The sequence below is a fragment of the Penicillium nucicola genome, assembly GCF_028828085.1.
Source record: "Penicillium nucicola strain IBT 29836 chromosome Unknown utg000001l, whole genome shotgun sequence".
NCBI classification, from domain to species: domain Eukaryota; kingdom Fungi; phylum Ascomycota; class Eurotiomycetes; order Eurotiales; family Aspergillaceae; genus Penicillium; species Penicillium nucicola.
In genome coordinates this window covers 3231975-3246580 of record NW_026643125.1, presented here as the reverse complement: position 1 = coordinate 3246580, position 14606 = coordinate 3231975, and the positions used below count along the sequence as shown (strand labels likewise).

At 48.5% G+C, this 14606-nt stretch overlaps 5 protein-coding genes across 5 annotated transcripts; 3 read left to right on the top strand and 2 right to left on the bottom strand.

Annotated features, from left to right (window-relative positions):
- Positions 1 to 612: 612 nt before the first annotated feature.
- On the bottom strand, positions 613 to 2561 carry N7511_001221 (uncharacterized protein; the record flags this gene model as incomplete). Its single annotated transcript, XM_057123646.1, has 6 exons — positions 613 to 1133; positions 1192 to 1825; positions 1878 to 2082; positions 2133 to 2244; positions 2300 to 2422; positions 2519 to 2561. 6 exons carry the CDS (start codon positions 2559 to 2561, stop codon positions 613 to 615), a joined length of 1638 nt encoding a protein of 545 aa, XP_056989379.1.
- A 2417-nt stretch (positions 2562 to 4978) lies between these two features.
- On the top strand, positions 4979 to 9223 carry N7511_001220 (uncharacterized protein; the record flags this gene model as incomplete). Its single annotated transcript, XM_057123645.1, has 6 exons — positions 4979 to 5211; positions 5276 to 6571; positions 6626 to 7346; positions 7394 to 7444; positions 7493 to 9137; positions 9186 to 9223. The coding sequence occupies 6 exons, from the start codon at positions 4979 to 4981 to the stop codon at positions 9221 to 9223; spliced, it is 3984 nt and encodes a 1327-aa protein (XP_056989378.1).
- A 619-nt stretch (positions 9224 to 9842) lies between these two features.
- On the bottom strand, positions 9843 to 10181 carry N7511_001219 (mitochondrial 54S ribosomal protein bL33m; the record flags this gene model as incomplete). The annotated part of the gene is made up of 2 exons (XM_057123644.1): positions 9843 to 10012; positions 10169 to 10181. 2 exons carry the CDS (start codon positions 10179 to 10181, stop codon positions 9843 to 9845), a joined length of 183 nt encoding a protein of 60 aa, XP_056989377.1.
- A 1044-nt stretch (positions 10182 to 11225) lies between these two features.
- On the top strand, positions 11226 to 12400 carry N7511_001218 (glycoside hydrolase family 75 protein; the record flags this gene model as incomplete). Its single annotated transcript, XM_057123643.1, has 6 exons — positions 11226 to 11492; positions 11552 to 11617; positions 11667 to 11803; positions 11860 to 12008; positions 12056 to 12274; positions 12327 to 12400. 6 exons carry the CDS (start codon positions 11226 to 11228, stop codon positions 12398 to 12400), a joined length of 912 nt encoding a protein of 303 aa, XP_056989376.1.
- A 590-nt stretch (positions 12401 to 12990) lies between these two features.
- Positions 12991 to 14570, top strand: N7511_001217 (LLM class flavin-dependent oxidoreductase; the record flags this gene model as incomplete). Its single annotated transcript, XM_057123642.1, has 4 exons — positions 12991 to 13272; positions 13340 to 13513; positions 13561 to 13631; positions 13685 to 14570. 4 exons carry the CDS (start codon positions 12991 to 12993, stop codon positions 14568 to 14570), a joined length of 1413 nt encoding a protein of 470 aa, XP_056989375.1.
- Between the last annotated feature and the right edge of the window lie 36 nt (positions 14571 to 14606).

Below are 14606 nucleotides of genomic sequence, written 5' to 3'. Positions count from 1 at the left end.
AACTCCGAAATACAATTAGTTGAAACACATCATGACGAAGAGAAAGAGACGAAATCGACAAGGCCTACCGAAAGATGGTGATACTAAAAAAAAAAAAAAAAAAAGCCAAAACGAGGTTTCTGGGGTTGCTTCTGCCGTGAACATCTGTACAACTCTGCACGGAGAGTAGAGGGGAGGGACAAAGAAGTGGGAGTAAAATAAACAAGATCAAATGAAGTGAATTCTCGCTGTGCCCGGGGAATCTAATAGAAAGTAAAGAGGAGATGGTGCCTCAAGCATTTCATCTGGTGCAATGGTCGGGGCTGAAAAACATGATGTCCTGGTGCATGATGCAATCAGACACAGGCTGAGTGGAGACATTCCCCTCAAGAGCTTCACAGCAAAGTGAGAGCGGGAAGTGGTCAAAGTGGTGGTGATTTGGCCAGGATGCAGGAGACGAAGGAACAATGCTTGACCGTCAGCCTTCGGGTGTTGGAGACAGCACCCGTCTCTGCATCACAACGTCCAATTTGGGTAGAGGTCACAGTTAGATATCTGTGGGCCCAATGGAGCAATGGGACTGCCATAAATGGCAATACCGCATTACAGATGGTAAAACCAAAGGCAAACCATTCAGCTGATGATCTGTCTAGCTCCTTCTTTGCCCAAAACACCAGGTTCAGTGGGCTTGGGACTGCGATCACGACCCTTCTTTCGACTGAAGAATGACATCATTCCATTAGCTTGCTTGCCCTTGTCGTCACCGTCAATTCCTTCGGCGGGGAGCGTTGAACTGTTGGCCAACTCGCTCCAGCTACCAGCTTCGTTGAGAACCATTTGTACACCTCCGCTCTTGCTCATTTGGCGAGTAGCCCCACGCGGGCGAGGATTGTGAGGTAATGGTCGGTGGAAAGACGGGGCAGGAGGTGGTGAAGGAGATATGCGGTTCGAGGGGGATGGGGGCTGCGGAACAGGCGTGGAATCGTTGGGAGTGAGGGGCTTCGCCGACTGCGTGTATATTTTCGTTGGGCGCAGCGCGAATGCTAGCGGCGTCGTGTTGACTAGGAATGTTTTGACCAGGTTGCTCAGGCTGGGAGAATTGACGGGCATGTGTGGTTGAGGTCGTTGTACCCGGAAGACAGTCCTCGGGGTTTCTGTGAAGAGCGTCAGCGAAGGATGGAAGGGATCATTAGAGGAAAACTCACACTACACCGGCGATAGCATCTGCAGCATTGCCTTGGTAGTCAGTCAAGGTATAATCGAATGGCTCGAACATGGTCTCAATCAAGCGATGCAGCTCGTCCTCCCGGATTTCCTTTGCCGTAGCGTCATCTCTTAGCTCCGCACGTGGCTTTTGTCGGCGCGCTCTGGCTTCGAGGGGCGCTTCTTCTAGCAGAAGTTCCTCCAGATCGTATGTTGCATCGAAGTTGGTTTTTTCGCTTGATGGTCGGAAGACTGGTGGGATCTGCTTGCGTTCCAGGGCATCGAAGTCGATCTCGGCGAAGAACATATGTTGAGCAAATGTTTCGAAGCCAATGGCACCGATTCGGCGACTGCGATCCCTTTCCATCAACGAGCCCAAAGCGCGCAAGCAGGGAACTGAGACGGCAGGATTGGTGACGTAGTATTTCGGTTGTGCCTTTTTGATATTCTCGCTCAGGGTCTCCTGGCTCCGGCCTTCGAATGGTCGCTTGTTGTAAATGCACTCGTAGAAAGTGACACCTAATGACCACCAATCGACCTCGAAATAGTATCCCGTTCCCTCGTAGACCTCAGGTGCCAAGTAGGCTAATGTTCCTGACTTGCTTGTCAGAGGCTTGCCCGGTCGGAAATCCGATGCCACGTTCTAGAAATCACGATTAGCCGCATTACCAACAGTTCAAGCGCAGAGGACTTACAAAGTCAGCCAAGTGAACATGTCCCTCGGAGTCCAATAGCACATTATCGGGTTTTAGATCACGGTGAATTATGCCCTGTGAATGGATGTACTTCAGAGCACAACCCAATTCCGCCATCCAGAACCGCACCGCATCCTCGGTAAAGCATTTTCGTGAAATATGGAATCGTAGATCACCACCGTTCATTAGATCGACCACGATGTAGCTGGAATATGGTGAGCGAAGGACAAAAGAGACCACTGCGAATGAACTCACATGTATTCCATATCCTGGAAACTATAACGTAGATTGCAAAGGAAAGGATGATTCAGATGCTCAAGCATTCTCCGTTCGCGAATGATGTTTCGTACACTTTCCGAACGAACCACTAGCACGTATTTTAGCCATAGCTTCCCCGACAAAAATGGTCTTGGGACACTTACCTTCTTCTTTGCGAATATATTTCAGGGCAAATGTGAGGCCGGTGTCCTTCCTCTCCACGATTCGAACTTTTCCAAATGCACCCTTTCCGACGACCCGCAGGAGGCGGAAGTGGTTAAGGTTGACTAGAAAGACGAGCAATCAGCACGTTGGTACGTAATTTTGGGTAGCGAACAACCCGGGGTCACTCTTTCCTCTCAATTCGAATGGAGTTGACATACCCGCATCATTGCAATTCACTGGTTTTCCCTGAGTGTTTCCCATGTTGTCCGTATGAGATATGGGTGAAGTAATGGGGGGGGGTTGCCTAGTATCTTCCTTGTAACATCACACTCGTCCCAGAAACTCCGATCAAATGGCGTGAGGATCGAAGAGAAATTAAAAAAGAACTGATATGATCGGCGAATATCGAGCTCAAATCGTAATGTCCATGAGAGGAGGTAATTCCGAAGGTAGAGTCGCCGAGCGGGGGGTCAGGTGTTTCAGAGTCGCAATAGCATGCAGGTCCAGATGCTAATGCACGGAAAAGAGATAGGTCCAAAGACGCAAGGGAAGACAGGCTCCAGAACTCTCCAGAAGGAAAAAACAAGGGCAAATGTATGCAGGATATGTATATTGAGAAAACGTGAGGTCCGGGAGCTAAGGGCGTCCTAGGCGCAGGCGAGACGGGATAGAAGTAACACCCACACAAAGAAAGGGGGTTATTGGGCGAGACAATCTGGGTCTGTATCACCAGTCAATCGTAATTAAGGCCAAGGGGAATTTCACGACTTCACAACTTTAGTGAAAGAAAGGGGAGAGAGAGAGAGCGGGCGAGCGGTCTGACAGAAGCGGCAGTATCACGGGGGGGAGCCAATCACGCGTGACGCGCAAAAAATCGGGGAAAGGGGATGAAAGAAAGCACGTCGCCTTTCTCTCTTTTGGACCTATTCTGTTTCGGGCTTTTGACGCCGTGGGATCTACATGACTTGACTACTCTTCTAGCCTAGCTGATTGGGAGGGATTCTCAGGCCTTTTGAGTTGGGTCTAGGTTCGTAAACCGGTGCAAAGAACTCGAGACCCACGATATTCTCCAGTCAACATTGAGTGGAGAGCATAGCCAGGTCAACTTGGGCTTAGGCGGTTAGGCGGACGCTATTGTATCCGCTAAAAAATGCACAGACTTTGTCATTCGCCAGGGACTTGTTCATTATCATCCTAGCGAACATCCTGGCGATCAAAATTCTATATGAAACGGTGGGTGGGTTTAGGGGGGGGAGACCGGCATTTAGTGCAGCAGATCGCTTCAGTCATGGATACAGGTCTATGTACAAGTATGTACGAGTATCCAGTGTCCTGATCTTTGCTTTTTATATCACCGTGTCCCACTTAGGCTTGCGATGTATCCTTTGTGTCTCTTTTTTTGGGCCAGGTGGATATCACGTCAAGTCAGAATCTACGGTATCGCATATAGTTCGATCGATCGATCCAACCAGAACCAGGCTAGACACATTAGACATGCGTCTGCATCTGACTGGTCACTGTTTGCCACCGTGATAGACCTGTTCTCCCCGACTTCTCGTGGCCGCCACGTTATCGTCTCGGCCTGAATCGCAATGATTGACTCTCGAGTGCAGTCTGGGTCTCACCAACGGTCCTAGAACACCTTTAGAATATTCGATTGGACATTCGATGGGATCCCTCACATGCGTGGCACCGCTCAGCTGCAGGAAAATCAAGCCACATTCTAGGTCGGCCCTTTTCACTCTACTGGAACTATGTCAAACACACATATGCGCCAAGGCAATCCAGTTTCCCTCTCTTTGTAATTACCAGCGTGCCAAATTGATAGGACTGGCCGAAACACAGTCAGCTTTCTAGCGTGGCCGCCCGCCACAAGCAAGATTTTATAAGCTTAGCGGGCGCCCTAGCTCTTGGGCCCCTTTCTTTGGCTCGAACCCTCAATTGGGTCTTATGCGAGAAATACGGGTGCTCAGCTTGAGACTGGCTGTTTCAGATCCACCTTTTGATTTTTGCACAACCTAATTACTCCTTGGCTAGGAATGCGGCTGTAGCCTAGGATATACAGAACGTGAGTGCTCAATGCCTCGGGGGAGAATCATGACATGTGGCGATGGCTCCACTATACAAATCTCTGACTGCACTATTTAATACGGCAACCCTAACCTGGTGGAGTCTAGATATCACTCTCTACGCAGGTGTTTATCTTTTTGGATATACTACCGGATTTATCTGTCTCTGGAAAGCAAGCAAGTATGTTTCCATTGGCTGGCTTCCTTCAATAGTATTTGCAGATCAGTAAAGCTTCTTTCCGTAGAACATCCGGTATAGCACGGTCATCAAATGTCCACAGAATAGCGTTTGATCGTGAAGCCACTTACTGCCCAACAGATACAGGACGGCTATGGATTATTCCGCCTCCCCGATAAGATGGTCTGTTGGTCAAATGAACTATGGTCTATTGGTCTGGATATTGGTATTTTCAGATGATAATCATGCATGCCATATGCCACGCAGGGTCATGAAGTGTAGCAGTGTAGTTGGGAAGTTGAGATGTGTAGATGGTCACGGGATGGTACCTTCCTCGACCTGACACAAACACCAAGTCCAGTCACGCAGTTTATCATCGAATTATTCCTTTCCTTTCATCTCCCGCAATATCTTTCAGGGCAGATGTCATCATGGAGAGCTCTGAGCAGATCCATCCGCTGCTAGTGAAACGACCACGAAGCGCAGATGTTGATGCAGAGACGTTCTCATTCGCTAAACCTGCTTCCCACGAGAAACTGTTTTCTCTCAGGAAATTGCCCAACAAGACCCTTCTCTCGCAATCTACAGTCTGTAATGCGCAGCTCTCAAAGGAGCAAACACGGCTCGAAGGAAGCTTCAATGGCCAATTGGCCAAGCTGAACGCGTACGTCAGAGCCCTTGTCAATTGCAAGGTTTGAGGGTATGTTAACATGGGTTGAGAAGCACAGAACGCCCGAATGTCGCACTATTACGGACGCACCAACGTTCGCCTTTCAAACTCCTGCGAGAAAGCCATTGCTCTTCCAACCGCCGCGGCGCCTATCAATTTCCAAAGAGCAACGCAAAGAAAGCGCTAGAACAGGAGATTCAGTATGTGCACGTGAATCAGGCTTTCAGCACGAACAAGACCACTCCCTCATTCGACAGAATGAGGCAGCTCAAACGGATGATTCAGTAAACACCCGCATTGCCGAGACAAATGTTACAATCCCAGAATCAAGTCCCATTCCAATTGATGAAAATACCAATGAAGCTGTTCCCGTACTTTCCGTTTCCAATCGGCCAGGGAAAAATAGTGAGGACACTTCAAAAAATGTATCTTCCGGTATGCCACTCAAGGTCATGGGCAATCAACCCCGTGTTTCGGAGCAACGATGCACTAAGCAAAAGAAACCATCTACCAAGCGCCTAACCCCTCCTTTTCTCAAGAAAAGCAGTACTCAGTTGGGTGAAGATGATCTCTTTGAGCTCCTCATAGTGAAAATGAGGGAGCGTGAAGAGAATGAGCAAAATTCTGCTAATGTTCGACAACAAATCGAGATCGAGAATTCCCATTTAAAATCTGAAATCCATTCTTTGCATGATCGACTCAAGTCTTACCAGGCCCAACTTGTCAGAAGTTCATCTGATGCAAATATTCAGAGAGAACAGATCAACAAATGGAAGGCACGACTTGCCAAATTCAAAGATGTTATCATTGATCTCGGGCTCCAATATGATACGCTTCGGGGGCAAAGCAACAATCTGAAGTCGATCACATCGGGCCTTCAAAAAGAAAAGGCAGATATACAGCAGGCTTTGGATGAAATCAAGGTGCAAGTCAACAAAAGCACAGACACTATTGAGGGTCAACGCAACAAGCTACACAGCTCTGAGGAGAAGATTGCAATGCTAAGCGAAGCATTGGCGAGGTCAGACAGGCAAGATGAAAGCATGAAGTTGCAGCTTTCTCATGAGAAAAAGCGAGTGGTGACTCTGGAGTCCTATATAAAAAATGAATCTCAGAGCCAAGCACGTTGTTTGGCGATTGTCAAAAAGAGCCAGAGTGAAATTATTGAGAGGCTTGACTCTGCCAGCAAACTGGTTGCCACAGCTTGTGTTGATTCCCGAGATGCTGTTACTTCAGCAATCGGACCGGTACTTGAGCGTTGTGTTTCTTCTGTCTGTGAGTTGAAAGAACAATGTGGCATTCAGAGGATGGACATCGAAAAGTTCACAGGCGACGTCCGAGAAGCTGGCTCCAGGTATGTGATGTTAAATTCCGTTGACGATAAAGAAAATACTGACGGGTAGTTCAGAGTCGATATGCTAGCAGGCCAACTTGCAAGAGGCATTGAAACAAACAAAGATGTAAGCAATGGGTTGTCTCGAGCGCTTCAAGAAGGCTTGCAGACTATCGAGAAGAGCCTTGGTCCAGATTCTGTCCTTTCCAATCAGCTAGCAAATAGCGAAACCCACTATGAGCATCTCCAGGGAAGCCTTGAAGTGGTTGGGCCCGTTATAAGTAGTCTGAACGCTTCTGTCAAGGCCATGAGGGCTACCGAGACAGACCTTGTACACGGCTTGGAGATATTCGACCAAAGACTTGCCGATTCCCAGTTTCCAGCAGGAAATCCAGTTCTCGAGATGGAGATTTCGACCAAGTTCGCCGAAAATACCCAACTGCAGCTTGAACTCCAAAAGGTCTCGCTTGACCTGGAATCTCTCCGGGAGCAACATGGCAAGATTACTTCTGAAAACGAGTATCTTCAGCACGCACTGACCGAGGCTATTACTAATGAGCAATCCTCAAAGAGCCAAAATTCTCGATTGGAGATTGAAAAGACAGCTTTGAGGGGCGAACTTCAATTGGTCGAGCAAAGGATCCGCGATGATTTGCGTATTGCGAGCACCAAGGCTCAAGATCGCCTGAAAGCAGATTTCGAAAAGGAGATCCAACGACTTGAGATAGCGAACTCCGAGATGAAGACATATTCTGACCAACTGAAAAGCCAGGTATCCGATGCTCAGAGATCATTGGTATGTTCACGGACTAGGATTACGCACAGTGCACTGACGCTTCCAAGGCCGAGACGGAGAAGACAGCCGACACCGAACAGCAGATAAAAGTGATCATGGTAAGTCATCTGAGCGCAGCAGTGACAGAATTTTGCTCAAGTTTGCAGCTCAAGCAATTGGAACGACGGATTGAAGAGCTGAACGCCACTTGCTCAAATTACCTGGCAGAAGCCAAGGCTAATGACATTGAATTGCAACGCTTGAAGAGTTGCGAGGCCGGACTCAAAGTTGATAAGGAAAAGCTTTTCGGTGAACTCAAAGAAGCGGAAGAAAAGATCCACGCAGCTGAAGCAAGTTTGGCACTAAATACCACAATAGAATCGGAGCGATTGAGAATCTCTGGGGATATGCAACAACGATTAAAAGCTCTCGAGATAGAGTTGGCAGAGAGGACCGAAGAACTCAAGGCAAGCTTGGTGTTGAGGACAAAATCCGACGCTCAGACTGTTGAGACTGCTCAAAAAGTAGAGGCAAAGATTAAAGTACTCGAGTTAGAGACAACACAGAAGACAGAGGAGCTTGCAAAAGTGAATGAAACCCTTGAGATGATGAAGTCCCGTTCTTTAGCCTTGGAGAAAGTCGGAGAAGAAGCAGATTCTGAGATTGTTGCACTTCTTCGTCGCGCTCAAGAGGCCGAGAGCTGGCAGGCGACTATCAGAGAGGGTTTCGCCAGGATCATGGAGATGCATTCCGACGAGCCATTCGAGCAGACATGGCAAAAAGTGGAAAAAATTCTTCAATCTTCGCCCAACCAGCGCCCCTTTACTATAGTTTCATCAGGGGCAAACCTTTCGGGTAGTGCTAGAGTGCATCCCGCGGACAATAAACGACTTGATTTCGGGCCACGAGAGGGCAGAGCCAATGAAGCTTTAGAGACTGACCAACAAACAGAGCGTGTTTGCGAGACTATCGCGAACAGTCAGACAGACCTGCCTTTATCTCAACGAACACAAAATGCCTGCAAACCTTTGATCAGAAATAGCATTGAATGGCTGTCAAAATCGTCTCTTGATGTAGGTCATATTGTGCCGTTCGCGAGTCTTCATGACAAACTTTTACGGGAGGATAGTCTCTCACTTTTCAACGACCCAGCGGAGCTGGAAATGCTTTTCATGTCAACCCCAGATTTCCAAGGACCTGGAGATCCGAGCAAGCTTCCAAGAGCCTCTCCAAAGCGGAAAGAGACATCGCCAAAGCCCGGTTCAGTTGATCTAAATGACAATTCAAGCAACTCTGCTATCGGCAAACATGTGCGCAGAGTAGATGACTGCAAGAGTGAAAGATCCAACTCGGATCTCAGGAAGCTCGATGACCCGGGTTTAAATACAACCATGAATATTGAACAGTCCAGCATCAAGAGAAAGGTTGTTAGCTTCGAGGGATCTCGTCAGACAGAGACTGACAGGCCACAACAAATGTCAGATGCTATTAATGTTAGCTCAGGACAAGGATTCGAAGACAAAGTGCCAAAGCGAGCACAGAAACGTACTTACAGCCGCCTGCGCCAGTCGGTGGCACAAGAAGAAAACTCAATGGAGGCACATGTCCAACCCGGTGATATCGCTATGGCAGCAACCCCCCAGCCTGCCATCAACGTCAAAGACACCGATGCTCGGCCTGCGAACCCGGCAAAAAGAGCACGCAATTCGGCTGCTGATCCTGAGCGACGGCTGAGTCCCAAGGGACTGGCTTCAGGCAGTAGTAAAGTAAACACAACTGTCACGCGTGCGCGCACGAGGCGCACCACTCGAGGTACAATATCTGGATGTTGGTGAGATTTGCCAGGCTAACAGTGGATAGGTGATCGCTATAACCAGCGTTTCCGTCAAAATACCTGACCAGCTCACCAGATATACTATTTGGGTAAGGCATGTTTGTCATTTTTAATCAATCATACTCATCCAAATTCCGATGCAAGTATTATCGACCAAAGTGACCGATCGACAAGGGTTCATTCGATATGAATTTATGTCAATCTGGCATTGCTATCGTTGAAGAAAATCACAAGCAGTTTAATGAATCTGGAGGCGATGGGGTGGAATATGTATTTTATCTTCATTGAGGTACCCAAATCTGTATTGCTCTTTAACGCCAAAACACAATGCTCCGCCAAATGGAGGTATACCGCGGAATATTCAGGAAACCGTAGGAATCAGACTCCCTCAATTCCAGTTCGGCTTCTTCCAGTAAATAATGTACACACAGGGGCCGATCCCCTGAGACCCGGATCGCAATTCACAGACGTCGAGATCAACACTCCATCATTGATCGTATAACGGAATGGCGGATCCAACAAAAAAAGTCAAGTTCACTTCAAGGCCGGATATCGAATTCAATCGATAGGCAATCGAGGACAGCCGTGCAATCCTTCAAGTCGCAAAACAGATCAATCGAGGATGGGAAAGCGAGATTCGAAAGACAGGAAGAAACGAGGAATCAAGCATAGAACAGCGTAGCTTATTTGTTCTTTCCGCCCTTGGTCGCTTCAAGGAAAAGCACCTGCTTCTTGATGACGGGGTCGTACTTCATCATGCTGAGAGGACGGTGGATACGCGGCCGGGTCACGGTGCGGTAATAGCCCGTCATGGCCATGGAGATCAGCCGGACGGCGATGGTACGGGACTTTGCTGTGGGAAAGAAAAAGAGGGTGTTAGCTTTTGTTGCGTGAAATCCGGGGGTTCCTTTGTTCGCTGCCATCGTTGTTTGCATCCCTGGGTTAGGGAGTGGGCGGTGGACGGTGGATGGATAGCGCGATTGGATGATTATGCAACTGGAATATGTACCTTTCTTGGCCATCTTGGGCGGCTCGGAATGGATTGTTCGAGTGTTCGCTTTGAAACAAATTCGAGGTTCGGAGATGATCAGATCCCGCAGGTCACGTGGGTGGTTTGTGCTTAGTCATGCGTTCCCTTTTGGGATATGGCGATGGAATCGAACTTGAAACACTGCGAACTTTGCAACCCATGATATTTTGGGGGAAATACTGCTTTTAAGAACGTTGGATTTTTGCTGTTTTTGTCTATCTACTACTACTTCCAGGTATAGGGATATGCTTGAAGAATGACATGCCATATACTAACTCATCTCACTGTGTTTGGTACTTTTGATGTCGTTTAACGATTCGTCTAGGAATCTTAACGCAAAACCATGTGTCCTAGAACCCAAATAAAATGGCTAACGTTTAAACCTAAACCTAAACGCTGAATAAATGGTAACATGAAATTAGAGACGTATATATTCACGCTGAACGAACCCTACACTAGATCACGACCAAGGATATTCTCAGAGCGGATCTGTCCGGATCTAAGAGCTTGTCTTGAGTCTCATACACGGTATTCGCTCCTTTTGCACAATGCCAAAAGTACAAACCGACCCAATATCCCAGCAGAAACTCAAGCTCCTGGCAGAAGTTTGTGCTGACTCCTGCATGCCCGATGTGACCCTATGAAGGCCCCTAGGCTGCGCCCCACAGTCATGCAATCACGATGTTCTTCTCTTAATCCCTATTTGAGTTGAGTTGTTGCCCGGTGTGGCTACTGTGCTTGTTGTGGCTGATCAGCGTAGTATTGGCGCTGTGTTGGGTTAGTTCGTTTCAGCCAGGCTGCAGGGTCCGATTTTCATACCGAAACAAGACAAGCCTGTGGGGGAATCTGTATGTGCCGCCTACTGGAGACCAAATACCCTTTTTAGAAGGCAACTCTCGTCCGAAGCTTGTGGTTAGTTTGGTTATGGATAGATTGACTTTTGGGCCAACATCTATATAAAGCTCGAAATCCCCAGTGCCAAAACACAGAAATCTCCCTACTTTGCCCAGCTTCAACCAATCGAAAATTCATAGCTATGTCACTCAAAACATCTGTTCCGATTGCCCTTCTTGCCATGGCTGGCACAGGGTTTGCCCAAACCGTGGTCGGGTCCAACTATAACAACCCAACCGCTGGTCCACCTGCCAGCTATTTCGCAGCTGCCGCTACTGTTCCTGTTGCCGCTTTGCAAACTGCAGCTGCAAAGGCTAGCACAGCTGCCCAGAGTGCAACTTATCCCATCAATGGAGATAGTGGAGCTAAGAAAGTCACTATTCATAGTGACTGGTCGAACTTTAGCGAGGTGTGTGAGCCATTATATCTTGGTACAAAACGCAACGATCTATTAACATCACGATGAAGGGGGCTGCATTTGTCTGGGTGGCAGACATGGATGTTGACTGTGATGGGATTGACTATAACTGCAAGGTGGGTTTACGCTGTGCCCTACAAAGTTCACGTACTGACTCAATGACAGGGTAACCCAGACGGACAGGCAGAAACCAACTTTGGTGCTCTTGCTGCCTATGAAGTTCCATTTATTGTGATTCCTGATACCTTCGGCACTAAATATGCCAGCGTGCTTCCCGGAAACAACATTGGCGCAGTTATTTGGTAGGCCCTTTCCATATCTCCAGTGACATTGAACTATCGAATTTAATACAAAGCAGCAATGGAAAGATGTTCTACGGTATCTACGGTGACACAGATGGTGATTCCCCCCAAGTCATCGGAGAAGCATCGTGGTTGATGGCCCGTACATGCTTCCCCAATGACGACCTCAATGGAAACGCTGGCCACGGCGCCGCAGATGTGACATGTAAGTCCAGAGAAAATCCAAGTGTGATGTTGTTCTAATAATATCAGATATTCTGTTCACTGGCAAAGATGCCGTGCTCCCGAGCAGCGCTCTGGGCAAGAATTATATCACCAACTTTACCACGCTTCGGTCTATGGGCGACAAGCTCATCAGTGCTCTGGCAAAGAACCTCAATCTGAGTGGAGGAACCACTCCCACTACTACTTCTACCACAACTACCACTACCACCACCAGTGGATCTTGCTCTTGGGCAGGGCATTGCGCCGGTATGAGATACCACGCTCAACTTTTACTTTTTGTATACTTACCCTTGCTTAGGTGCTTCTTGCTCTGATGAAAATGACTGCTCTGATGATTTGGTTTGTACGAATGGAAAGTGTGCTAGCCCTTAAGCGATGTTTTATCGTTTAAATCGGTTGACTGAACTAATTGCCATGGTTATGTGTTGTGCCGACATCTTTTGTCATATTTTTGTGTTTACCTCAGTTGCAAGAAGCTTTATAACTATAAACTATATTCTGCAAATCACATATAATTTCGGATTCATGAGTTCATACGTGCAACTGTATATCCTCCTTATCAGAGCATCGTTACTGTCTAAATGCCACGCAAGATCGTGGTGGGTTGTCGAGATATTCGATTGCGCCATAATAAGTCATAGTAAGACAACAAGCATTTCTGCCTTTCTACTGGCCTTCAGCACTGACAGATACTAGAAATCACCGAACACCTCGGATTTCTTCCGTTTCAGAGGGGTCTCTTTTCTCTCCCACGGTTGATTGCGCACTCTGATTTACTAGGGATTCGTGCTTTGGAGTAAAAATGGCAGCAGTCGAGTTCGAGCGGGGTTTTATAAGACAGATGAGATATAAAACGTCTGGAACTATCCGAGATTGAAGTAAGTAATCAAATTAATCAAAGATTTCTCATAGGATTCTGAACTAAAAAGATTCAGTTGTTATCGAAAAAGAGAGTATCTATCATGGCAGCCGACAGCTCAACCAAACGACGTATTTACCTCAATGGATTTGACATGTTCACGGTAGGGCATCTTTCATTTGGCCAATGGAAGCATCCTGCCGATCGATCAGCCACGAAGCGACGCGATCTGTCATACTGGACCAATTTGGCCAAGATACTTGAGAAAGGCGACTTCAACGCCCTGTTCCTTGCCGACACCTATGGCCTATACGACACTTACAAAGGGAGTGCAGAGCCCGCTATCCGCAATGGTGCCCAATACCCCATGGGTGACCCGGCGATAGTATGTCAGAACCTCAGTCCAGAGACTTGCCTTTCATAATAGCGCATCGCTAACCACACTCCGACAGCCTATCTCAGCCATGGCCTCAGTCACCAAGAATCTCGGGTTCGCGATCACTACGTCGACATCGTATGAGGCTCCATATGTGGTTGCAAAGCGATTTTCGACTTTGGATCATTTGACCGGTGGTCGGTTCGGATGGAACATTGTAACATCGTGGAAGGAATCTGCTGCTAAAGCCGTAAGTGAATAATTTGGATGTCTCCTGCATCACGCTGACATGCATAGGTGGGCTTGCCCCTGGTAGATCATGACAAACGATACGAAATTGCCGACGAGTACCTGACAGCATTATACAAGTAAGCAGCAAGCAATCCTCAACTCGGACCTGCAGGAGACTGACACATCACAGACTGTGGGAAGGAAGCTGGGCTGACGATGCGCTGCAAGAGAACGCAGAAACGGGCGTATATGCCGACCCAAGTCGAATCAAAACCATCCACCATGACGGCGAACACTTCAAATTCGACGGGCGTCACATTTTAGATCCATCGCCCCAGCGCACGCCCTTCCTCTTCCAGGCAGGGACATCCCCAGCGGGTGTAGCCTTTGGCGCCAAACACGCCGAGGGAATCTTTGTCTCAGCGCCGTCGCCCCACATCCTCGCACCACGCATCAAAGCCATCCGCGAAGAAGCAGCGCGGAACGGTCGAGATCCCCGCTCTGTCAAAGTCTTCGCGATTCTCACGCCCATCGTGGGCCGAACGGACGAAGAAGCACAAGAGAAATACCGCGAGGCGCTCGCCCACGCAAGCGAAGAAGCCGGCCTCGCCTTCTTCTCCGGGGGCAGCGGCATCGACCTTAGCAAATTCGATCTGGATACGCCCATCACGCCGGCCGATGTCCACGTCGACGCGCGGGTCCATTCAACAATCAACACGCTCAGCTACCAGAGCGCCGATGTGCCGCCATGGACGCCAAGGAATATCGGCAAGCGCATCTCCATCGGCGGGGCTGGACCTGTGCCCGTGGGATCCGCCAGCACCGTTGCGGACTTCTTGGAGGAATGGGTCCGCGTGGCTGACCTGGACGGGTTCAATGTCGGCTATGTCCAGACTCCGGGGACTTTTGAGGACGTGGTTGAGCTCTTGGTGCCGGAACTTCGGAGACGAGGGGTCTACGCACCTGAGAATGAGAGCGGGACTATGCGTGAGCGAGTGTACGGTCCTGGACAGACGCGGTTGAGGGAGGACCATGTCGGAAGAAATTACGCATATGAGGTGTACGACGGTCAGTAATGGAATTCTGCTCTCTTCCTGCTCCTTGGGGTTGAG